Here is a 26,808-nt window from a genome sequence, read left to right as displayed (position 1 = left end):
CTACATCTAGAGATGCAAGGACGCGTCTTATGCAATTTAAGATTTTACATCGATTCTATTGGACCCCCTCTAGATTATATAGGCTTGGTCTTAAAGGCACACCCACCTGCTGGCGATGCCAATCAGAAGAAGGGGACACAACCCAGGTTTTTTGGTGGTGTGTTAAGATCCAAGAATTTTGGTTGAGGGTTCAGAGTTTTATGAGTGACGTGCTGGGCACTCAAATTTCATTTTGCCCCAGACTCTGTATTTTAGCGATAGGGTGGCCATTAATATAGGGGATAAATGCATAAAAAATTGGGTCCTAGCCAGTGTTATGATCAGCAGACAGATTATTCTTAGGGAATGGAAGTCAGCTGGAGCACCCTCATTTCAAGAGTGGTGCACAGAGATGGGGAGGTTAGCGGCATTCGAGGAAATGTCATGTAGAAGGCTAGGCAACTTAGATTTATTTAATAAAAAAATTTGGCAGCTATTTGGCCATTTTGGAGGGCTCTCGGGGAGGGGCAGTGGAGAGAGAAGTGTAGTTTTAAATGTGTGATTATTTTTTTTAAATATATATATATATATATATATATATATATATATATATATATATATATATATATATATATATATAAAATTTCTTTATTTTTTTTATAATCAGGTGTGACCACAGGGATATTTGTTGAGGTTCAGGGTGGGGCTGGGGATTGGGAGGGGGAAAGTTGGTTAAATGTTGATTATGTGAATATATGTTTTGCTTTTCTGTGTCAATTGTGTGAATCATTAAAAAGTGTTAATCAGAAAAAATAACCAGTTAATTTCATTTTTATAATTTTTTCATGGGGTTCAAGGGTATTATCACAGTACATACAGTTTTGGGAATTACATCACTTCCTGTTGCCTGAAAAAACGTCTCTTTTTAGTTTAACGTAAGCAAGTGCTTTGGTCCTGAAAGCAGGATCCCGTAGCATCACACATTTCTTTGCATGCTGTGGCTGCAGTGTTCCATGACATGCTGAAGACCATTTTAACAACTATATATAATTACTACATTATAAAAAAAAAATTGTAAAATTTTTTTGGCCCAAATGCCAGATGGCCAGATGTGTATCTGAAAATTTTAAATATTTTTGGGGAAATATTTAATTCTAAGAAAACTTTTATTGAAAAGACGTAATTTTATATAGGCTACTGAATACTATGCTTGTTATGATTTCTATCCTAATAATTTAATAAAAAATTTAATTGAATATTTTTACTTATTTTAGTGAGGCAAATCCCTTATTTTTAGCTTGTTTTTCCAGACCAGGTCACTTGTTTCTCTTGCAAGATCTGGCAACACTGCAACTAGTACATCACCCTTAGCACAGAGTTCTGTCATTTTAAAAAGAATGCCATTAACCATTCTTTTACTCCTTCTTATTCCAGTTAAAATTTGTTAAGGAGGCTGTGGAACGCCGGAACAGGAACTAAAAAATACCTTTTATGCTCAGAATGAACTACAATGAAAATATTTTGTTTTTATTACCTGTTTTTTGGTAGATTATTCCTTTAAAGTGAAACAGTTGCTTATGAAAAGAGATTTCCCTTATTATTGTTGTTTTGCAATGTGTCATCCCAAATGAAATCCCATTTCATCAAATAAAAGAGGCACATACAATTGGCACAGTATTTTATTAGAGTGATTATGCAGATACAATAGATTTGTACTATACAGGAAGTCATTGAACAGGACATAATTGCCAAAAGTCTAATTCCTTTTCATTTAATACAAATCAAAACAAAAAACTTGCAAGCACCACCAAAGAAATGATCACTGATTTCACTGAACAGTCTCAGATGCTCTGTTCACATAAACACACAACAGTTAGAAAAGTTGAGGTTGACTTCTGTCTTAATTGCTTTGTGTCGGTTTGTAGAAAAGGAGCTTGTCAAAGAATGAGAAAAATATCACAGGTACAACAAATCACACAAATATAGTAATTTACATTGACTGTATAAGAAAATGATAAATCAGTTATGTGCTATTTTTTGTCTTTTTTAAAGTAAGTGTCACTCTGGCATTGAGGTTTAACAGGAGGTAAAAGATCTACCCCAGAACTTCCTTTACAACAATATTAAAAAAACAATGAGTTCAGTGACTGAGTGTGTTCTGATGAGTCACTCTCCAGACGTCAAGTTTGGTCTCCCAACCCTTAATGAGGCCTTGTGCTATTGCTAGAGCTATTCCTGGCTATGGACCATTGAGGCATATATGCATACATGCATACAGTAAAATCTGACTGTCTTTGGATATATAATATTTTGTTGATGCCCAACCTTGTAGATACAACAGAATGGTGTATTTCTCATATGAACACATTTTCAAAAGAGCACATGAGCTACAGGAACAGAAACAGTCATTGGGCCAGTTTCTCAACCTGAGAATACAGTTTGACTTATGCTATAATTCTTTATAACGCTTTTATACCTTTAAGTGGTTGACAGCCTTAAAGGGATAGTTTACCATAACTGAAAATTCTGTCATCATTTACTCACATTCATGTCATTCCAAACTTTCTATCTTCCTTGGAACAAAAGGAGATGTTTGGAAGAATGACAGCCTGAGTCACCATTCACTTTCATTATATGCAAAAAAAAAAAAAAAAAAGACACAACGAAAGTGAATGGTAACTGATACATTCTGCCTGAAAAAGTCATACAGGTTTGGAACAAGATGAGGGTATAAATGAATTTAGATTTTTTTTTTGATGAACTATCCTTTTAACAAATGTTTACAAATTTGATATAAATTATAATAAATTGATAAATAAAGCACACGTTGGATGAAGGAACATCAGCCGAAACCTGACTATATTCAATGAAGTTCTCGATAGGTCTAAATGTACATAGCAACACAGGAAGAAAGAGAGAGAACAATTATACATTTGATGCAAAGAACAATCCAAAAAACATTGACACTTTCATTATGGTTTCTTGTCTATTGTCAGAGCACTGAGCCTTATACTGCCTTCCCAATATCACTGTTACAATAGACTGTATTAAACATATTGTAGCTCTGCATGGCTACTAATTAACCATCCTTTAATTTCTCTTGTATTGTCCTCTCTCATCGAAAGTGCATAAATCTATCCAAATAGGACTGAATGTGCAATCAAGCATTACTTCTACAACATGAGGTCAATTGTGATTCCATCTGAATATAACCCTTTTGAGGGCCTCACTCCAGGGCCTAGATACACAACAATGCCTTTCTTAAGTTAGTCAACAAACTGAAAACTCACACTTATGACCACACCTATCAAAATGTATAGCTTAGGTGAACCACAGAGCTGGCGATATTAAGTGTTATCTATAAGACTCCATACATACACTCGGCTTTAAACTACTTTAATATTTCTACTTGTGCAAATTGCAAAAATCATATATTCTAAGAATATTTCTGAATTCATACAAGCACTCATGTATAAACAGTCAGTGAAAATGTTCGTAAGATATTTTTTTTTCTTACTTTTTCCCCACAATTATTATTATTATTATTATTATTTTATGTGAAAATATTTCCTTGGCTTTTATTTATGGAATAAAATATAACAGTTGTATTCATGATTTAAAATAAGTTTGTCATATAACCATCTATAATTGCAATGTAGTAAATTCATTCATTTGAATTTGTTTAACATGACCAGCACAGCTAAGATAGAAGAGCAGAGAAAATAAAGTAGAAACTAAAATCTAAGGATATTATTCAACATTCAGGATTTTGAATTTTCAGATTTTTGTTATTTTTCTTTTTATTTACAGAATCTCTACTTTGCAGGTCAATCCAATGCCTTTGTAGAAGTGTCCATGTTTAGGCCATTATCAGCATACTGCTAAATATAGAAAACAAAAATATATAATTTTTAAAAGAAACACATAGATGCAGGCTTATAGTAAAAATAAGGCTGTGAGGGAGTGAAGTACAGTACATTTATGTTTATTTTATCTTTTTGATTTTCCAGTTTTTGCCCAGTATAATTATATATATATATATATATATATATATATATATATATATATATATATATATATATATATAATTTTTTTTTTATATGTATTTTCAGTTAATTTAAATAGCAGAAAGATCAATAACAGTCCCGAATATTGAATGGACTGTACTTCTGTTCTTCACAGCCTCTTTGTCATTTATGTCAGTTTAATACAGCCTACTCTGACTAAGGTCTATTGTAAAATAAAATCTTCAGCAAATTAGGGTTACTCACCATGTTCCAGGACACATCAGAGGCACAACAGGACTCTATAACTGTAGCTTTCTTGCTACTGGCCCAGATCCTCCTTCGATACACTGATTACAGATAATTAAATTCTTAAATGTAGGAACATTTTATGTGAACTTCATCAGATGTTCATTAGACCATTTCTGAATGGGAAAAACCCATGAAGTGTTGCTTGTTTTGAAAAACATCAAGGATGCAACAAATATAGTTGCTGATGTACGTTGATTATTCTGACTTTAAAAGAGCGTTCATTATTGCAGCTGGACTGAGTAAAGACCAAAATACTTACAATGATGTTAAGACATCATTATTGAAAAATACTAAATGAAAAGTGCTTTGCACCTAAAATGGGAAGTAATGCACAAAATTACTTACAGCACTCAAAACTGTCCGTTGCTGTAGTAACAAAACAGAGGTGGGAATGTTTCCATCCATTCATTCAACTTCCCTTAACCTTTCTTTAAAGTGCTTATATGTTGACTTTACTGTTTTGCAATGTGAAGACTTCTCTAATGCTTTCTTACTCAAAGCTAAGATCACAGATCCGATCAGGCCATTTAATTGGGTTAGTTGTTAAATGCACATATGAGGTATGTGAAAGCTCAGTATTGCATATCTAGAAGACTATCAGCAATTGAATAAAAAAATAAGGATAAATCATTCAACATTCAATGTTGTATCTTGATGCTATACTTGACCTAGGTCTGATTCAAAGTAATCACTCAAAGCCTGTCACTCTCAAACAACTTTGTATAAGCAAGGGCTTATTGGGGCAGTAACAAAAGGAAGGTGGCTCCTGTCAAGATAATCAAACTACTACATATTAGTACTCACACATATCTCACTGTTAACCTTTTGCCTTCAATCCTTGTAACAGACTACATGCAATCAAGGCCCTGATTATGAATTAATTCAGCACATACCAGGAGGCTAAATTAGACACTAGACAAAAACTGAACTGAAAATACTCACAAACATACAAGTATATACAACTGAATATTGTCATGCCCAGCTGATTTGAAAAGAAAGATTAAGCATTAATTACATACTTGTATGACACAACAACTCAAATGATCACACACATTCTTGTGTAGAATGATCCAACATTACAGTAACCTGGATATGAATGTCACAGGAAAGCAACAAAGTTCCAAAAAGTAAATCTCAGCTACCTTGTCGCTCATTGAGAATGGGTTCATGGCAGTATTGGGGAACGCTTTGTTTAGAATCTCTGTGTGGTTAAAGCAAAAGCATTTTCTTGGACACCAAGCAAAAACATATAAATGTTTGTCATCTCTCAAAGTCTGAATTAATTGAGTAAGGCTAATTAATGTATTTCTTGGTTTGAAATAGACCCTTTTGCAAGAGTACTCCCCATCACTGCTCTGTGGTGTTCAAAAGGCCTTCAGCAACCTGTGCTGGAACGGCCCTCAATGCTGATCTTCAGCTGATGTGGGAGGAAGGAAAATCTGGGTAAAATCTGAGGGTCCTCCTGTGACCTCCTCGTTTCCCCTTTCTCTGGAGCAGACCATCTCCTCTTGCGGCAAACTGCTCTCTCAGCACCAGATGTGTATGTTTTTTGAGGGTTTACGCCTCCATTCTCTGATAGGGTCAAAATGTTTCCAGGCTTGGGAGTCTCAACTAGTGTTCCTGCAACACTGTTCTCCTCTCCTGATGTAATTTTACACCCCCCTTTAAGATCTGACACTTGGGTTGGTCTTTCCTCAGTGAGCCCATTGCTTTTGGTTCCTTTCAAATGAGGGTTGTGTTTCAACACAGAGTCTGAAAAGTGATCTTTCTTTTTAGGGCAATTTTTCAGGCTTTTAAGGGTGAGAGAGATACAAACATCACCCACAGAGAGCTTGGCACAGGACAGTGCTAGCAACTGGGTGGTGCGGTCAGGACAGCAAGATGACCAACCTTGACCAAACACGAAGAAAGGGTATTCCACCAGTACCTCTACACATACCTAAAATGAAGAGAAAAAAAACAAGATATATTTTAGAGATCCAAAGGTTCATTCAACGGTACTCAAGGTTACCACTAAAAGGGATGAGTTTGAAAAAATGAAACATAGGCTGTGTCCAAAAGCTAGAGAATGACTTTACAGGCAGCGTTTGGTGTATGAAGGCACCATAACATCAAGTGTAATTATATAAAACAAATTCAAGTGAGCTTTAGAGATAACCAAGCAAATATTTAGCAACTATAATGTTTATTGCTCGGTAGAAATGGAGTCAAGTTGAAAAAAAGTAAAAACTGGACATTAATGAACAAATTAACTTCTTTCAACCGCTCCTTTAGACATCATTTTTGTTTTTTTCCACCAATTGCTGAACTACATGAACAGGATTGTGGAATCTCATAGTCAGTGAAGGACACATTTATTCTGCCTTCAAAAACACAGTGAAGGCACCTCAACAGACAGGATATTCAACAAATATTTAAATATTGGATTAGGATGTGACTTGATGCATTCCTTTCACTGAATACAGCCTCCAAAGGTAGCATTTTTCAGCTTTCAGACACAGCCAGGGTAACTGATTCAAAAGAAACTGCCATACCTGTGCTTTGTTCTCTCCAACTGAGAACTGGATGATGACAGCATTGGGTGTGTGGCTGAACTCTATACGCTCTACAGTGCTGGAGTCAAGCTTCAGCTCTCCGCTCACTTCCGCACTCTGCACAAAGTCCTCCGTCCGCAGATCTTCCACACGCTTCAGCTCGCCATCCGCCATTTGGATAATGGAGCCCTTCATGAAGAACGGTGGTAGGCTTGTTGATGGTGATGATGGTGAGCTGTGAGGGCTTGAGGATGTTGGAGGTGTTAGAGGGACCGGAGGTCCCACTACACTGGCTGACACAACAGGCAGCTGTGCTTGGTTTGGACTTTGCATGGCAGAGGGGGCATGAATTCCATCAGAACCTGTGATGTCTTGACCATTCGGTAAGACTGAAGCTGTAGCTGCAGGTGGTCCTGTATTGATAAAGGTTTGAGGCAAAGCTGCTGATGCATTGGCTGCACTAGGGATGACAGAACAGCGGATGACCTCCGGTTCAGCAGTTGATGGATTGAAGTTAGTGGCACTCACCGGAATTAGCAGCGAGGGGCTGCCTGAGATCACCACATGCTGTGGCAGGTTGCTCTGGTAACCAGCTACCGCTTGCTGGGACCCATTAGGAGCATTGGTGATGTAGCCAATAATAGGGAGCTGTGTGGCAGAGTAAAGACTCGTGGAGAGCTCCTGTTGGGGAGTGTTGTGAGGAGCCTGCAGGAGTGTGTGTGGGAAGAGTGTGGAGGCTGGAGACACCTGGCTGCCTGAGGACGTAAGGGTGGACACTCTGGACATTGGCTTGCGTAGACAGATCCCTCCACTCTCGGCAAGGTTCAAAGATGAGTGGTCCTTACCCAAGATACTTTGGAGCTCTGGGTTACTGTTTGCTGCAAGGTGGCTACTGGAAACCAACATCAATGATGTCTGCAGCTCTGCTCTGTCATGAGAGGTGTAGTCGGCTGGGAGCAGAACCTGAGCTTGGGTCTGGAGGCCAAGGTTCTGAATGCTGGAAGCTTGGGAGATGCCAGCAGTGGTGGTCAAGACCTCTTGCGGTGTCCTTCGTGGCTGTGTTGGACTACATGTTGATGGCATAATCTGAGAAGAGATATAACTTGTATAGGGGCCTATGAGCTGGAGATTGGGGGGAAGTTGTGTATACTGTACGGAGCCTATGGTTTGATGAAGGCTTGTGGAGAGTACAGCAGAATTGGCTGTTAGCACGGTAGGCCCAGAGAAGACGTCTCTGTACGTTGAACTATTTGAAGGAAATGAAAAACCAGCAGATGTAGTCACTGGAGGATATTCCATCACCACAGTGCAAGCCTTATTTGATGGTGGGGGGCTGTCAGGCTCGTTGCTGTTACTCCGTAATGGGCCTGCATTGTTAGGGATTTGGGCCATGCTAGCCATGGTAGCAACGCTGGCTAACCAAGCCAAATTCTCTCCACTCTGGCTCTCACTGGCAGCAGCTGACACAAGCACCTGCTTCTCTTCCAGGGCTAAGATCTCCCGCTTCTTGGGCGGAAGGCACTCATTACTGCGCTCCTGGTTAGACTTCATGGTCTTGGAGTTTTTCCCGTATTATAACCCACAAAGCTTGATCAGGATATTTCAGAGTGCAAAGTGGAACTCCGTTCTCAATATTTTCATTGTTCTACAATTGTGCTCCCTTTTTTACCTTAGTCTTGCCCATTGTCAGGCCTCTTGCCATAAATGGATCCATGAGCTTCATGTGGAATCATCTCACTGACTGTTAATGGTCCTTACCTTCATCAAATAAACACAAAAGTAGAAAACACAAAATTTACATTTGAAACAACATATTATATTCCTATCTTACAGACCAAAGCCTTTTTATGCACTGCCTTTCGCATTTAAACTATGAAACCATCTCTAAACTAGCCATAATATGTGCCTACAAGTAGCATATTTTGTGCGGTGGGTTTACCAGTGCCAAATAAAGAAATATTTTGACATGGCATACTAAATTTGGTTAGTGTAGCTGCGGGGGGGGGGGGGGGGGGGGCTTGCTAATGCTTCTGAAAGACTGAACACTTCGACTTCTTTTTATCTTTAATGTATAGCAGTGTAAACCACCAATTAACAGTTTAGAGAAAAAGAAAACATCTAAAACTGCATCAATAGGATCATGCAACAAGTGACCATGCATAATGGTGATACATATGTTTGAATACATGGAAAGAGAGAGACAAAGGGAGAGGGAGAGGGAGAGAGAGAGAGAGCAAGAGAGAGAGAGAGAGAGAGAGAGAGAGCACACTGGCTCTCCTGACCCACATTGAGCTGTGCCTGCAGTGAGTATGGTTATTGAGTTAGTGTTACACTGGAGAAGAAAGAGAAAGAGAGCAAAGGAGGGAGGGAGTAAGAGAGGGAGGGGGGTGAGAGATCCCTTCACCACAGTATAACTGCACCAATCACTGTGCTATTTTCCTCTGCTACAGCTTACACCACACACAGCCATGAAAGGCTTCAGTCTATTGTACACAGAACATTATACACACACGTACACCATTAGCATATCCCTTGAACTGATACCCACTTATATGCATGTAATTTGGTGCAGTGTGTTCACGAATCAAAGAACAATAAAATTATAGTGCATAGATCACAGTGCTACACTGTGTTTAAGGCACACAGCATAACAGAAGCACATTCAACCTATTACTATGTGTGCACATACACATTATTGCATTCAACTGTATCATTTCATGCATTCCATAAGGGATCCATTACAGAAATTATAGTTTTTGTGATACAACATTAGGTCTTAAAACTCAATAAAAAATACACACACATATCGCTAATGCAGATGGACAATATTGCTTAGGTAAAACCTAAAATTACTTAAAATAAGCAAACTAATAATATATGTCTAAATGAAACATCAAAATGCAAAGAGGTTTCTGTGAGGGCTAGGTTTAGGTGATAAACATAATCATTAGTTCAGTATAAAAATGTAGGGCTTTACTGGTTGTTTAGATCAGTGTTACTATCAGAAATAATTAATAATTATTTCTTTAATTATTAATTAATATTTAAATTAATTAATTGAATCTAACTCATTAAAACCTCATATGGGGCTCCAGTAAATGTAGTGCGCTACGTTTAGGAGCGGGTTTGGTTATTAGCAATAATTAATAATTATCAAAGGTAATTATTAATTATTAAAATCAATAGAACATTGATTTGAATCAATGGTAGCTTTTTTTTAATCCTTTAAATTAACAATTATCAAAAATAATAATTAATTGTTAACATCGATGAAACATTGATTAAAATTAACACTAGCTTATTGATCATTCAAATTCAACAATCATCAAAGATAATTATCAATTATCAAAAATCAATAGAATATTAATAAGGATTAACATTGATGGTGCACCACCCTGGAATCAGGGACTAATAACCAAATAGTATAACAGTCTCAATATTAGATTGTTTTCTTAGGAAAATCGACATTCGAAGAATATCGATTTTCGGGGAAAAAAACAATGAATGAAGGCTTGAATCCGAGCACTGACATCCCGTCAGCATGTGACACAGGTGTATGCAAAACAAACCAAAACACTTCTCTTTGAAGTATAACAAAGTTTATTTATGCAGTAATATCAATTAATAATTAATACAATGCAGTCAATAAACTTCCGACTTACAACTACAAACTAAACAGTGATATGATTAGATATGGAAACCAAAGTAATCCTATAACACATGAGGGTGTGTGTGTGTGTAAGGAGGGACGCACACAAAATGGCGGACGTGACTCTCGTGGAGAGTATGTCACACGAGACTTCCGGCCAGAGAATATGGCCGCGATGTGGGCGGAGAGAAACCAGTCAATGGCGTCTACCAGTTTACCGCGTGTATCCGCTTGTACGATAGCTTAGGGGCAAAGCTGAGCTTCATCACGAAGCTATCTACTAGCCAAAAATGTGTGCAAGAATGTTTGTGAGGGGTCGCGTGCGTGTGGTTAGTACGAGAGAGAGAGAGAATAAAGTGACGCCCCAAAGCCGGTTTCGCGATCATGGGAGAGAAAGCAGCTGTTAGTTTATCACTCAGAAACTCAGCGTGCCGGTCTCACCTGCGATGGCGGAAATGCACAACAGTCCAATGTGGTTGGACTACAATACAGCAAATCTCATTCGTGATAATTAAATACCTTGAGTATTAGCAATGAGCGGACACGGCGGTCCGTAAACTGTACAAGCAATAACGTTGATACACAAGAATAACACACTATAATATTCTATCTCTGCCCAGACGTAAACCTCTTACTTGAATCGCATGAGGACACAGGTAGAATGTGTGTTCATCCATCCTTTAACTCCAACTCGGTTCCTCGAGGCTCGGGTGATGATGGGAGGCCGTTTCCTCACTCTGTTGGCGGGCGGTATGGCTGCTGATTCTTGGCGGGCAGGCAGAGAAATCAGCGATGTCGACTTGATTGAAGATGGAAGAGAAGTCTTTTATCTCTTCACCTCTGTAGGCAAACGGATGAAGGTGTGGATTGCTCAGTGGTCTTCTTCGGATCCGTTAGAGTGTTCGGTAGTAATCTCAACTCGTCCAGTGAGATGGAGATTGTATGGCCACAGTTTCAAGTCAGACATTACTTCCTTGTGCCACAAGGCTACACCTGAGAGCAGCGATGAGCTGCATCTACGCACGGTGAGCAAAGTTGCTGGAAGCAAATCCCGGAAGCATTTCAGAGGTATTTCTACTCCTGATGATGTCATGGTTGAGGTGCGTACTGTCGTGTGCCTCATCCAATAGGAGTTGAGAGTTCGATCCTTTAGAGAGCAAGGCTTCATGGGATTTGTAGTCTGTTTTGGACTCCCTTTGTTTGATTTTGGCGCGATTTTTATCAGTAAGATTTATGACTTGGCATGTGGGCCTGAGTTATGTTTTACGACTGTGTTAGGCCTGCCTTTGTCTTCTATCTGAATACATGAGGCCCAACAAAAACAGTAGTTGTTAGAGGTCACCCGATAGTGGATTTTTCAGATACCAATTATTAAGGGGGTGGAAAAGCATTATCGATTCAATATTGAATGTTTAAAAAAAAATCTTAGTCTTTCCTTGCCATGACGGGCACAGACATAGAGGCTGCAAGAGTTCAAAATGAGTTTCAATAAGGGGGTGGAAAAGCATTATCGATTCAATATTGAATGTTTAAAAAAAAATCTTAGTCTTTCCTTGCCATGACGGGCACAGACATAGAGGCTGCAAGAGTTCAAAATGAGTTTCACGAGTTCACCTGCCCATATGATCTTTGTAGTGATGAAGGGTAAACGTATGTGGCTTGCTGTCCGAGAAGGAGGGGCCTGAGGATGAAGCTCGACTCGGACTGTAATTTACCCCCCAAAAAGTGCTAAGATAAATTAGGGATGGCAAGCGCGAAAATACGTCTTTTGCACTTTAGATGAATATTTATAGGATTATCCTTAAGCCGCCTTTGCCGGGTAATTGTAAAGTTTTGAAATTAGATTAAATAGTGATTGAAAGTTTAGAGCCCCCCAAATGAAATAGAGTAGACGTCAATGTGAGGTTAATGCGCGGTGCCGAGTAGAAGCGGTGCTCTTAAGGCTACTACACCACTGGCCAAAAAGCGTGACTGTCTCCTGCAGGAGCTGCTTTGGAACTGGAGGGTTACGACTTCTAGACGCTAGGGATCTCCCACCACAGTGACCATGGCATTGCAGCTCACAAAGTAAAATAACGTGAACTCATGAGTGACGCGAAAGGGTGGGAGCTGTCCATACCCTGAAAGCCAGGATCCAACTACGTCCAAAGGCCGAGTCAGCCCGACACATGAGGGAAGTAGTCCATGGTATAATTTAACGTGGAGACCTAGCATCCCCGAAGTGGGGGCCTCGTCGGCAGATGAATGAGCGAGCCTGTTGTATCCAGGGTAATGAGTCTTGGGACCTCCAGCCATGAACCGTTTGGATGCGAGAACTCGCACTGCGATTAGAACAGGGAGAGCCTCCATGGGATGAACATGAGGGATCACACTGCATTCGAACAGGAGAGCCCACACTGCATCCGAACGGAGGCTCAATCTGCATTCAAATGGGAGAGCCCACACTGCTATTTGAATGGACGAGTCCACGGATTTAAATAACATGGAGGCTCGTGCTGCATTCGAACGGGAGAGCCCACACTGCGATTCAAACGGGAAAGATGAGGTGGTGCAGAGAGAAGAGCTTGCCGAATTATGTCTGAGTGACTGGTACAATTTGAGTGCCCCGCCCCTGGTTTAGCTAGATCAGAGCCAAGTGAGCTTGTTTAATATGAAATAGATTGGTTCGTATATAAGATTGGAAGGCATCTGAGGGCCAACAGCCAAGCAATTTTAATTTGATGTTCAGGCAAACCTCTTTGAGCAGCTGTAGTGGCGGCACCAATATGAAAAGAATGGGAGGAATACGGATGCGAAGGAATGCCTGCGGCAGAAAGTAGGATCTGAGTTTTTTGAGAAACCAATGTCTAGATGCTGGGAGGTTATCGTCGTCAACAAAAAGCGGGTCGAAGGGAGAGTTGATTTGGGCTACTCGTTGCTTTAAGAAGAGAAAGAGAGACTGATAAGGTTGTATGGGGTTTGGATATTGAAGATGTACATGAAGTGGCTTCATTTGGTTTGCTCTGTTTTGCTCTTCTTGATGAGAAACCGGATGGTGTCGTCATCTAGGACTTGAAGATCCGAGAAGGTGGGGTCGATTTCAGAGTTGATTTTGGAATTGATAGTAAATCCCGCACTTCCAAGGAAACCGAAAAAGGCCAATATAAACATTGCTTGTAGCGTCATTGCGGTGTTTTCAGGGAAGAGACCAGAGCGGAGGGTTTTAACGCATTTATTTAGCAGATCTATTGTAAGAGGTTGCCTGATGTCGGGGCGGGGGGATTAATTTTTTGAATTCCTTTGATAAGGAGAGATACTTGTGTATTAGTTATAGCGGAGCACCTCTGACCGTTGATGAGCTTGTAAAAGAAATGGACACCGCTGAGGTAAACTTTGATGTTACTGGATCGGATGTGTTTTGTTTGATATAAGGAAGTGATAAATGAAGATACTGAAATCAAAGACAAGTCTGGAAACGGCAGGTTGAAATTTGCATGATCCCCAGGCGGTCCAGTAAGCTTGCAGTGTACGATGAGAAACTGTATTAATTATTAGGTCCATAGATGAGGAATGCAGGTGTTTGAGCAGATGACTTAACGGAATGTCAGTTTGGAAAATGGAGGGACTGGGGTTGGAGTTCTGCTACTGGAGCCAGTGCTCTGAATTTCTGAAAAAGAAAACGAGACAGAGAGTCGGCAATTTGGTTTTTGTTTCCCGAGATGTGCTCAGCTTTGACAATGAACTGATTGCAAGCTGAAATCCAAATGAGACGTCTGAGGAGAAGCATGATTTTGGGGGAGTTTGAGCGACCTTTGTTGATACAATTTACTGTAGCTATATTATCGGAAAAGAACAAGATGGATTTTGAAGTCCATTCTTTTCCCCATTGTTGGGCAGCCACGTAATTGGGTGCAGCTCAAAAAGAGTAGAGGGAACGGCTGACGGGGAGAATTCAGGTGGCCAGGTGGAAGTGAACCAGCGGCCATTAAAGTATCTGCCGAAACCGACCGAAGGAGCCACGTCGGTAAACAGCTGGATATCGCTGGGGAGAGAAAGTCATCATAGAAGAAGGTAAGCTCGTTCCATTGATTAAGGAAAGTTATCCATAATTGAAGTTCTGCGTGGCTGCTGGCGTTTAGAGACAGTGAGTCATCTAGAGCTGGGACGGATGAAGTGAGGGAGAGCAGGTGGGAAATAAAAAGGTGAAGTTTAGATGACCCAGCAATGACAGCAGATCACATTTAGTGAATTGCTGGGTTTCAAGCAGGTTTGAAGTGATCATAATGATTCTATCAATTTTCTCTTTTGGAAGAGAAGCTTGGAATTTCTCTGAATCAAGATACATCTGAGAAATTAAATTTTATTGGACGGTCCTAACGTTTTCTCAGGAGAGAATGGAACTACTAATTTTGAAAAGACGGATTGAATAGTAGACAGATGAGCGGCTGGTGGGAAATGATTTGGGGAGATGGAGAGAAAGTTGTCCAGGAGATGCACGAGGAAAGGGACAGAGTAATTATTCAGCAAGATCCAGTATAGAGCCTCGGATAACATGTCGAAAATTTTCTGGCTGCTTTTGCATCCGAACGTTAAAGTAAAATTTTCCTCACAGTGAACGCCGAACAGATGCTAGAAGTCTGAATGGATGGGCATGACTTAAAAAGCAGATGTTACATCTACTTTTGCGAGCCAAGCTCCCCTCCTGGTGATTTTGAAGTGAATGGCTTGATCGACATTGTGATAATACAGGGAGTATTCCTCTAGGGGAATTAAGCTGTTTATGCTAGGCTGTGTACTGCTATGGGGAGTGGAGAGATCGATTATAAGACGTTTCTTTCCAGAAAATTTTCTGGTAACGAATCTGATCGGACCGATCGTAATAATTTGTATGGTGGGGTGTCGAACAGACCAATCATAAAACCCGACTCCACTTCTTTGGATATTAGGACATCAACAGTTTCAGGGTCGGATACAGCGGATTGTAATTTATCGAATATTAAGCTGGAATTTGGTAGATTTTCAAGACCTGGGTTGAAACCTTTACTCAGGCCTGTTAGCAGGTTCCGGTTAAATTCTTTGTCAGGGTGATTGGTAGGTTCCAGAGGCAGAACTTGGGTTCTGTGTGCCGAGATCGCTCCAGGACTGCAGGACATATGTGGTGGATTTTATTGCTTCAGAATCAACTTTGGCTGTAACAGTGCTGGGATTAATCTGAGGGTAAGCCGAGGTCTGATGGTTGACGGATCTGCAGATAGCACAGGAAAGATTTCGACAGCCCAGGAAAACTTTGCTGAAAAGCTCTAAATCTATAGATCCCCAATACGGGCATTGATTCCACTGGGCTACTCTAGCAGCGCTTTTGGCAGAAAAAAGCTTGTGGAGTAAAGAAACGACTACCTCCAAAAGGATGGGATAGCTCGGCCATAATGGAGAGGTAGTCAGTTCAATTACTTACGTCAATTTGGGAACGCAGAGTAAATTATTTCTGTGAATCTCCCAAAAGCGATGCAGAACTCTACGAAGGTTAGAATGTGATTTGGATTGGATGACATTTTTTAAATTGATGGTTATTGTACCGCAGTCCAAGGAGCAACACATTTCATTTTGGGGAAACGAGGAAATAAGTGAAGCCAAATCTACGTCAGCACCTGCTAAGATTTGACATCGGAGATTAGCAGATACTGGTGGGAGGATCCATGGCAACTGCGTGGGGAGGAGCCGGGAGGGGAACAGCTGAAACAAGAGTGAAAGATGAAAGCCAGGCTGCAGTAGTGGGCATAGGAAAGGTGGGACGATTTGGAGGCGGAACCATTAACTGAGGCAGCCTCGCGTTGTGGTCCGCTCCGTGGAAAGGTAGGTTAGTTTGGAGTTGATTATCTAATCAACAGTAGATAATCATTCATCAATAGTAGATCATCAGCAATTGCTTATCATTTCTCATATGTGTCCTTTTAATAATTTTTTTTGCATTTTTAATCGTGAATTAGTCCATAAACAGTGATGGTGACAGAGTCTTGGCTCATTGACAATGCTCTGTATTTAAATATTCACCAAATTAAAGGAATGTTCCGGGTTCAATACAAGTTAAGCTCACTCAGCAGCATTTGTGGCATAATGATGATTACCACACAAATGAATTTCAACTCGTCCCTTCTTTTCTTTAAAAAAAAAAAAAAAAAAAGGCAAAAATCGAGATTACAGTGAGGCACTTACAATGGAAGTGAATGGGGACAATGAAAGTGAATATGGACAATTTTTGGAGGGTTTAAACAGAAATGTGAAGCTTACTATTTTAAAAAAGCACTTGCATTAATTCTTCTGTTAAAACGTATATATTATTTGAGCTGTAAAGTTGTTTAAATCATTATTACAGTAATTTTGGGTTCCCTATCTGTCACTCACTCGACGTTGGTGTCGATGTAGTGACACTAGGGGTCACTCTTGGGAGCCCGAGACACCTCTGGTCTTTGATAAAAGGCCAATGAAAATTGGCGAGTGGTATTTGCATGCCACTCCCCCGAACATACGGGTATAAAAGGAGCTGGTATGCAACCACTCATTCAGATTTTCTCTTCGGAGCCGAACGGTCATACTCGCTGAGCTGAATACTACTGTTCATTCACCTGCTGGATCTGATGGCGCATTTCAGCGGCTTCTCCCTCCTCTGCACTGGTGCACTGCAGAGAACGCCCCTGGGCGCTTCGGCAGAAAAACTAGAGAGTATATTTTCTGAAAGAGCATTTTTCCCCTCTAAAAGAGTATATATTTCTCTAAAAGAGCGCACACACGGAAACGTCTTGGAAACGCTCGTTATCTCTTGCCTTCTAACGGTCACGATCACTGTCTTTCGTGTCTGGGCACTGCTCACGCGGAGACAGCGTTCGTGGATGGTCACGTTCTCATTGCGAGAATATGTCCATGGCAACGTTGCGGTCGCGGCTCGCCTTCGTAAGAAAGCGAGCCACCTCAGAGGCTCCCGCCTCGGTCCTTTTACCCACGGGTTTGAGGCCAGCGCGGCTAGCACTGGGGGCGATTTGGGGACCCCAATGTGACCGCCTCCACCGGGTATCCCCCCGCGGACCTCCCATTCCCCAGCACGCTCGTCTGCCCCGATCGGGCTTCCGGGTGAGTCCGCCGGCTCATCTCACGGCGAGTTCGACCTCTTATTCGGAGCCCGCGAAAGTGATGAGCTCTCGAGCGCAGCATCGGAGAGCGGGCTCGTCCAGTCGGAAGCCTCAGCTGGGCTCCTCCCTTCGGGGTCGATCGCCCAGTCACAGGCTGACTCGGAGATGACGACATGCTTTCCCGGACAGCCACGAGCGTCAGTTAGAGTGGATTTCACCGCTCTTCCCTGAACCCTCCCGGCTCTGTGATTGGTTCCTGGGCTCGCGGCGCCGCTCAAAGCCACGTCCCGCCCCGTTCCTTTCTTCCCGGAAGTGCATGAAGAGCTGACAAGGTCGCGGGAGGCACCTTTTACTGCCCGGTCCCGATCTTTTCAGCTTACCCGCTCTCACTACCCTCGATGGTGGGGTGGCCAAGGGTTATTCGGCAATCCCCCGGTGGATAAAGGCGCTCGCGGTGCACCTATGCCCGCAGAGCGCCGCCACCTGGCGCGGGTGCCCAAAGCCCCCGTCCAAGGCCTGTAGGTTTACGTCGTCTCTGACAGTCAAAGCCTACGGCGCTGCTGGACAAGCCGCCTCCACCCTGCACGCCATGGCTCTCCTGCAAGTCTGCCAAGGCGCTAAAGGAACTGCACGAGGGTAGTTCCGCCCCGGGATTGATGCAGGAACTGCGCTCGGCGACCGACCTCACTCTCCGAGCGACGGAGGTCACGGCGCGGTCTCTCGGGCGGACGATGGCCACACTAGTGGTCCAGGAGTGCCACCTTTGGCTCAACCTGGTCGAGATGGGTGAGGCCGACAGGACACGATTCCTTGCTGCCCCCATTTCCCAGGCGGGCCTATTCGGCGACACCGTCGAGGACTTTGCCCAGCAGTTCTCAATGGTAGAGCAGTAGATGGATGCTAGCCGGCTTATCCTGCCCCGGCGTGGCTCAAGATCCCGCACCCCATCTACTCATCGCCGAGGGCGTCCCCCTGTGGTGACTGCACCGGCTCCGCCGCAGCCCGCCCCCCCGGCCCGGCCCTGGCGTGGAGCCCACCGCAGGAAGCCGACGCCACCCATCTCACAGCCGGCACCGAAGAACCCACGGAGGTCTTCGAAGCGCCCCTGAGACGGGCGACCCAGGGACAACGAAACCTGCTGCTCTGGAGCTGGTAAGCAGATCTTCATCTTTTTGTTACCTTTTGCATTTAATTGCGCTGCATGCCCAAGTGGTTGCAGTACTCAAGAGCTCCGCAAGAGTGGTTTCCTTGTTCCCTGGGTCACATATCCGGTGTGTACGGCTGGCATCACGACCACCGTCCACCACTCCATTTGGCAGGTTGGCGCTCCAGTGGCGGTCTCCCGCCCTGAGCGCCCAGCTGTGGCACAAATCCGCCCCCGATGTGACAGTCTCCACGGGTCATGAGGACAGGCCTCTTCCTCCCCCGTCCCAGGCTGTTCCGGGGGTGGTCACAAGGAGCCAGGTAAGTGCTTCGATGTCCTCGGACTCAGCACGGCCACGATGTGGTGTGGCACCTCAAGCTCCACCCCGCTGCGAGGCCCCACCCGCCGGTACATCCGATGATGTTGTCCCTTTGGTCCCCCTTGCGTGGAACTCGGACGCATGGCTTGCGCTTTCCAGTCCGTCACGAGGGCTGGTCCGGACCGTCCGACTCGGCTGCGCGATTCACTTCGCCGGGCAACCGCCCAGGTCCAGCGGTGTCCACTTCACCTTGGTGAAAGTCGGAAACGCTGCTACCTTGCGTGGAGATCGGAAGGACGCGATAGAACCTGTCCCTCCAGCCGAGATGAAGAAGGGGTTTTACAGCCCCTACTTCATTGTACCGAAAAGAGGCGGTGAGTTGCGGCCAATCTTGGACCTGCGAGTACTGAACCGGGCCTTACACAGACTCCCGTTCAAGATGCTGACGCAAAGAAGCATTCTAGTGAGCGTCCGGCATCAAGATTGGTTCGTGGTGGTAGACCCGAAGGATGCGTACTTTCACGTCTCGATCCTTCCTCGACACAGACCCTTCCTGCGGTTCGCGTTCGAGGGTCAGGCGTATCAGTACAAAGTCCTCCCTTTCGGCCTGTCCCTGTCTCCTCGCATCTTTACGAAGATTGCAGAGGCTGCCCTTGCCCCGTTAAGGGAGGTGGGCATTCGCATTCTCAACTATCTCGACGACTGGCTAATCTTAGCTCACTCTCGAGACGGGTTATGCGCACACAGGGACCTGGTGCTCTCACACCTCAGCCGACTAGGGCTTCGGGTCAGCTGGGAAAAGAGCAAGCTCCTCCCGGTTCAGAGCATCTCTTTTCTCGGTTTGGAGTTGGACTCAGTCTCCTTGACGGCGCACCTTACGAACGAGCGCGCCCAGTCGGTGCTGGCCTGTTTGAAGGCGTTCAAACAGAAAACAGCAGTTCCACTGAAACTTTTTCAGAGGCTCCTGGGGCATATGGCATCCTCGGCAGTGGCCACCCCGCTCGGGTTGATGCATATGAGGCCGCTTCAACACTGGCTCCAGACTCGAGTCCCGAGACGGGCATGGCGCCACGGGACACACTGCGTGGCCATTACGTCGGTCTGTCACCGTCTTTTCAGCCCTTGGACCAACCTCTCGTTTCCACTAGCAGGTGTTCCGCTAGAACTGGTCTCCAGGCGCGTCGTGGTCACGACAGATGCCTCCAAAACGGGCTGGGGCGCTGTTGGCAACGGACACGCAGCCGCCGGCCTCTGGACAGGTCCGCGGCTGCGTTGGCACATCAACTGCCTCGAGTTACTGGCAATTCTGCTCGCCCTGTGGAGGTTCCGGCCGTTGATCCAAGGCAAGCACGTGCTAGTTCGGACAGACAGCACAGCAGCGGTAGCATATGTCAACCGCCAAGGCGTTCTGTGCTCCCGCTGTATGTCATAACTCGCCCGCCGTCTCCTCCAACGGAGTTAGCAGCACCAAGTCGCTGCAAGCCACTCACATCCCGGGCAACCTCAACACTTCGGCGGACGTGCCGTAACAACAGGTTACCCTCAAGGGAGAGTGGAGACTCCACCTTCAGGTGGTCCAGCTGATTTGGAGTTGATTCGGTCAGGCACAGGTGCACCTGTTCGCCTCCCAAGAATCCTCCCATTGCCCGCTCTGGTACGCCCTCACCGAGGCCTTCCTCGGCATAGACGCGCTGGCACACAGCTGGTCCCCTGGCATTCGCAAATATGCGTTTTCCCCCAGTGAGCCTGCTCGCACAGACCCTGTGCAAGGTCAGGGAGGACGAGGAGAAGGTCGTCCTGGTAAGCACCCTACTGGCCCACCCAGACGTGGTGCTCGGACCTCACGCTCCTCGTGACAGCTCCCCCCTGGCAAATTCCCCTGAGGAAGGCCCTTCTTTCTCAGGGAAGGGGCACCATCTGGCACCCGCGCCCAGACCTCTGGAATCTCCATGTCTGGCCCCTGGATGGGACGCGGAAGACCTAAGCTGTCTCCCACCTGCGGTGGTAGACACGTTCACTCAGGCTAGGGCTCCGTCTACGAGGCGCCTGTATGCCTTTAAGTGGCGTCTGTTCGCTAAGTGGTGTTGTTCCCTTCAGGAAGACCCCCAGAGGTGCGCAGTCAGATCAGTGCTTTCCTTCCTGCAAGAGAGGTTGGAAGGGAGGCTGTCCCCTTCCAACTTGAAGGTGTACGTTGCTGCCATAGCAGCACACCACGACGCAGTCGACGGTAAGTCCTTAGGGAAGCATGATCTGATCATCAGGTTCCTAAGAGGCGCCAGGAGGCTGAATCCCTCCAGGCCGCGCCTTGTTCCCTCATCGGACCTCTGTAGTTTTTCAGGGTCTACAGAGAGCCCCCTTTGAGCTTGCAGTCAGCCGGGCTTAAGGCACTCTCCTTGAAGACTGCCCTCCTGACTGCGCTCACTTCAGGGTAGGTGACCTGCAAGCATTCTCTGTCAGCGAAACGTGCCTGGAGTTTGGTCTGGGCTATTCTCACGTGATCCTGAGACCCCCGACCGGGCTATGTGCCCAAGGTTCCCACCACTCCTTTTAGGGACCAGGTGGTGAACCTGCAAGTGCTGCACCAGGAGGAGGCAGACCCAGCCCTGTCGTTGCTGTGTCCGGTGCGCGCTTTACGCATCTATTTAGATCGCACGCAGAGCTTTAGAATCTCTGAGCAGCTCTTTGTCTGCTTTGGTGCACAGCGGAAAGGAAGTGCTGTCTCCAAGCAGAGGATCGCCCACTGGCTCATTGACGCCATAACTATGGCATGTCTCGCCCAAAACATGCCGCCCCGGTAGGGCTACGAGCCCATTCTACCCGTGGTGTAGCGGCTTCTTGGGCCCTGGCCAGAGGCGCCTCTCTAACAGACATTTGTAGAGCAGCGGGCTGGGCAACACCCAACACCTTTGCAAGGTTCTACAACCTCCGGGTGGAACCGGTTTCGTCCCAGGTAGTGGCACGCAACACAAGCGGATAAGCCCGGGATAGCCGGCCGAGTGTATCGCTTGCACATAGCGCCTTCCACCTCCTTTTGAGCTGAAGACGTGTGCTGTTAATTCCCAGTAGTGTTCACAAAAGTTGTTCCCTGGTTGACTTCCTCCGAGTCCTGTGGCAGTCGAGTTTTCGGAGAGACTCGCTGCCGGCCCAGTACACGCGCTAACTAAGAGCCCGGTTCTGGGGTAGGTGCTCCGCATGTGGCGGTTCCCTGTAAGGCTAACCCCATGCGATCTATATCTTCCGCTAGTTCGTTTTCCCTACTGGCAAACTGCGTCTTCCTTGGGCAGAGCCCCTCAGTCTCCATGTTGTAGTAACTCCTCCCCCATTGGGCAGGATCTACCTTGAAGGCTCTCCACATGGTTGGAAAGACCATGTGATGTATTCTTCCACTTAAATATCCCCCCCTCTCTTGGGGCGAGGTGTGGTCTCCGCGGTGTCCTCCCCTTGGGAGGGACACCCCCCGACTAGACCTGGCGGCCCAGTCAGATAATCCCCCTTCTTTTTTAGGGAGTGGAAAAAGAGAAGGGGAAAGAGGCCACGACTGCATTAAGCCTGTCTCTATCTCTGGGTAGTCGACTTGTCCCCAAAAAGGGCCGTTCGACACTCATAACTGTGTTGGGGGAGGTTACGTGTCGACCTGGTGTGCTGGCTATGAGGCACACAGCAAGTCTGCCCACCACACACCGCCAGTTCACGTAACACAGTTCAGCCTTGTGGCGTTTTGTATAGGGACCCCTAGTGTCACTACATCGACACCAACATCGAGTGAGTGACAGATAGGAAACGTCATGGTTACTGGTGTAACCTCCATTCCCTGATGGAGGGAACGAGACTTTGGTCCCTCCTGCCACAACGCTGAACTACCCGCTGAAATGGCCGGACCTTATATCGGCTCCTCAGCGTAAAACCTGAATGAGTGGTTACATACCATCTCCTTTTATACCCGTATGTTCGGGGGAGTGGCATGCAAATACCACTCGCCAATTTTCATTGGCCTTTTATCAAAGACCAGAGGTGTCTCGGGCTCCCAAGAGTGACCCCTAGTGTCACTACATCGACACCAACGTCTCGTTCCCTCCATCAGGGAACGGAGGTTACACCAGTAACCATGACAATTTTTTGACATCACATCGTCATGGCAACGAAGTTGTAAAATTGGCTATAAGAAAAGGTTAGTAAGTGATTTTAACACACTAAAATAATTGTTAAATGCATAGCCTTTATGCCTTGTGGCTATACTTTTGAAACAATGAGTAATTTAACGTTCAAAAATTGGCCCCCATTCATTTCCATAGTAAGTGCCTCACACAAAAGAAAAGGAGGGACGAGTTAGAATAAATTTTTGTGGTAATCAACATTATGCCACAAACGCTGTCGATTGAGCTTAACTTGTATTGAACCCTGAATATTCCTTTAAGCTTTTGTAGCCCAAATATTCATCAGATGAAGGCTTTTGGCCACAGAGGAAAAAATAGAAATAACACACACACACACACACACACACACACACACACACATCTATCGGTAACTATTGCTGTCGATTTTTGCAGAAAGTGAAAAGTGACATATCGGTTGTCCTCTAGTAGCCAATGGAAAGTCCCCATGATATTTGTGTGCGTGTGCATGTGCATGTGTCTCATACTAGGTTTTGTATTTGCCTTTCTATTTCCAGGAGCTTTAATGAAATACACAAGCAATTCAAAATAAGACTGCAAGGCCATACAGCTGCACAGATACAACAGTGATGCTTCATTTCTGTTTTCTTTCTGTTAGTGACATACTGCCACAGAGGTGTATAGTCCATGTTAACTACAGATGGATTTTCTATTGCAAAAACACCCCCACTACCACCTTGAAACACACACACACACACACACACATGCACACTAGCTAAAGAGCAGAAAGATTAACAACCTGCAGTATCCTTCTAGTCCTTTTAACAGTAGACCTCATACTCTGCATGCCTGTTGCAGTTCAAATGCCATCAACACACAACATATTCACACCAATAAACACAAACCCAACATACAAATTAAAGCAATGTTGATGTAAGATGTCTGACTAGTTGACACAAAACAAAGACTTCGTAATGTAAATAATCCAGTTTTGCTAATTCAAATGTCACACAAACAAATAATGTTACATAATTTTGTTCTCTATTTAAAACAAAGCTAATTCTGTGCCCAGTTTTTCAATGAAAAATGCCCAGGAACATAATACTTGCAGGATGCTGTGGCACCTTTTTCAATGATGTCATCTCAAAGATCAACGAACCAGAGGAAAGCGATGATTATTTCATATGGGTACAAACATAACCACTCTGAAATTAAATGCTCATGTTTACTTCTTTCCTTAAACAAAACATGCTCTTTATGAAGCAAAGGATTTCCACTCACGTATATATAGTGCCTGTAAGCAGCTCCCCTCTGCACTTAACTACCTTTTCTGTGGGTGTCTGTCCCTTTAAGAGGCAGTCTAGGGAGTCCTAAGCTAGACATGAATCCAAACAGAGCTGTTGCTGCCTTTACAACGACTAAAGCCTGTTTCTCTGCTCTCTCTCTCGCTCTCCCTGTAAGCAAACACTACATACAGAGTGACACTAAATTGCACAGAACTGCACACAGCATGCAACTACTTGCAAAGCATTATGTGCATAATATCCTTAATGCATAATGACTGTTATTAGCTATATAGCTATAATAATAGAATGACTGACCCCCCACCCCCCCGTACGTATATGTGAGCAAACAATTCATCTTATGGGTGTAATGCTTGTATATCTTGTGAGGAGCCTTACCTTGCTTTATAGGGGAGCCTTTAACAACTCTCTCTCTCTGCATGAGTGTATCTCACTCTACCCACTGGCAAGCTGTCCTTTGTCCAGCTCTGCTATCAGGTCACACACGCAATCCTTTGATTTATATTTTATTCCATGTCCTGTGTTTCCCCTGCCTGTACTCTCTTCCACTTCCTTCGACAATGGTTTGGAGGGCCGAGGGTAAAGGAAGTCCCCTTGTCTGCGCTGTTTCACTAGCCCTCTGTGTGAGAGCTACAGCGTATGTTATGCAAGGCAAACAGACTGCTAGCTCTCTCTCTCTCTCTCTCTCTCTCTCTACCTCCCTCCCTCTCTCTCTATCTCTCCCTCCCTCCCTCTCTTTCTTCACACACACACACACACACACACACACACAGACACAAAGCCTTTGCAGCTTCATCAGGTATTCATTCAAAAAACACACTATATTTGGCAGGGTGCCCAGACTACACACACATGGATTGTGGGGGGGTTAGAAGGGAAAATTGTGAGGGAGGATCCAAGCACACTAGAAGAAAAAACACGTAGCCACAATACAAGCACTACCTCACATACATACTGTACACCATGGTGCACTCATAATAAACACAAACACAGCAACAGAGAATGAAATTCTCTTGAGGGTGCCTTTGTACGGTTTTCTCAGAGCTGCAATGCATCTCACTATTTTTCGATGACTAATTAGTTACCCTCAGTGGAAAACTAATTCTCATCTCTTCCTCACCACCATTACGTGTGATGCGAGAGTAAGCACATTATTTGCATGGGACTTTACAAGTCTGTGTTGAAATGATATCCCTTACTACACCAAAACATCAAGCTCCCACCGCCAGATATATAAGGACCTCAGTATATATTACATATGATATTGAGCTGTTGTATAGTGTATATTGTATTTTGAACCATTTTACAGATACTATTGTACATTTCACACACTGTATCATGTACGTTGTAGAGCTGTGCCTGCCTATAACAAGGGCTATGTGGCAAAACAGATTCAATTCTATTCTATTCTATTCTCAGACTGACAAACACACTAGTAGTTGTAGTAGTTGTAGTTGTAACTCACCCTCAGGGGGGACCCACATACAAATTCAAAAGTCACTGTCCCCATCACGCACACACTCACATGCAAAAATGTTATCTGCATGCTCAACCTTGAGAAGATCTGAAAACACCCTGTGTTCAAAACACATACTGTCAACAAGAGGAGAGAAACACTGGGAACAAGAAAAGCCCATCAGCAATATGCAACCTCTAATATTAGCATGGCCTGGTTTACTCTCTCTGAGCAGACCCCCGCACTGCATTGGGAGTGTTTGCCAAGTCACAGACAGATAGTAAGCTACCATATAGTATATGAAAGGAAAAAGCTCCTCTGGTCCTTATCCAAATGCTCCATCACTAACCAAAACAGACTGCTTGTAGCCTGTCATTCTACCAAAAATGGAAGTCTATGAGTCTGACTTATTTTCAATATTAAAGGCATAGTTCACCCAAAAATGAGAATTCTCTCATCATTTACTCACCCCCATGCCATCCCAGATGTGTATTACTTTCTTTCTTCTACTGAACACAAACAAAGATTTTTATAAGAATATCTCAGCTCTGTAGGTCCATACAATGCAAGTGAATGGGTACCAACATTCTGAAGCTCCAAAATGCACATAAAGGCAACATAAATGTAATCCATATGACTCCAATGGTTAAATCTATATCTTTAGATGTGATATGATAAGTGTGGGCAAGAAACAGATCGATATTTAAGTCCTCGTTACTATAAATTCTCCTCCTTGCCCAGTAGGTGGCAATATGCACAAAGAATACGAATCGCCAAAAAGAAAAGAAGAAGAATGTGGAAATGATAGTGAAAGCGGAGACTGATAGTAAAAATTACTTTTATATTGATCTGTTTCTCACCCACACTTGTCATATTGCTTCTGAAGAATACA

General features: G+C 44.2%; 1 protein-coding gene across 1 annotated transcript; it reads right to left on the bottom strand.

Moving 5' to 3' along the window:
- Positions 1-1,642: 1,642 nt before the first annotated feature.
- LOC127452424 (ataxin-1-like) lies at positions 1,643-25,113 on the bottom strand. Its single transcript, XM_051717845.1, has 4 exons — positions 24,839-25,113; positions 6,830-8,587; positions 4,251-6,234; positions 1,643-3,860 (listed from the first exon to the last, which is right to left on the bottom strand). The coding sequence occupies exons 2-3, from the start codon at positions 8,378-8,380 to the stop codon at positions 5,671-5,673; spliced, it is 2,115 nt and encodes a 704-aa protein (XP_051573805.1). The 5' UTR covers positions 8,381-8,587; positions 24,839-25,113; the 3' UTR covers positions 1,643-3,860; positions 4,251-5,670.
- Between the last annotated feature and the right edge of the window lie 1,695 nt (positions 25,114-26,808).

Source organism: Myxocyprinus asiaticus, chromosome 15, assembly GCF_019703515.2.
Source record: "Myxocyprinus asiaticus isolate MX2 ecotype Aquarium Trade chromosome 15, UBuf_Myxa_2, whole genome shotgun sequence".
Taxonomy (NCBI): Eukaryota; Metazoa; Chordata; class Actinopteri; order Cypriniformes; family Catostomidae; genus Myxocyprinus; species Myxocyprinus asiaticus.
The sequence above is the reverse complement of the archived record's forward strand: the minus strand, read 5'-3'. Positions and strand labels throughout refer to the sequence as shown.

What these genes read in the sequence shown, in the direction of transcription:
- LOC127452424 (XM_051717845.1), bottom strand. Translation starts at nt 8,380, where the DNA reads ATGAAGTCTAACCAGGAGCGCAGTAATGAGTGCCTTCCGCCCAAGAAG. An exon ending in TTGGAGAGAACAAAGCACAG is followed by an intron (nt 6,235 to 6,829) that starts GTATGGCAGTTT and finishes TCTTCATTTTAG; the next exon opens with GTATGTGTAGAGGTACTGGT.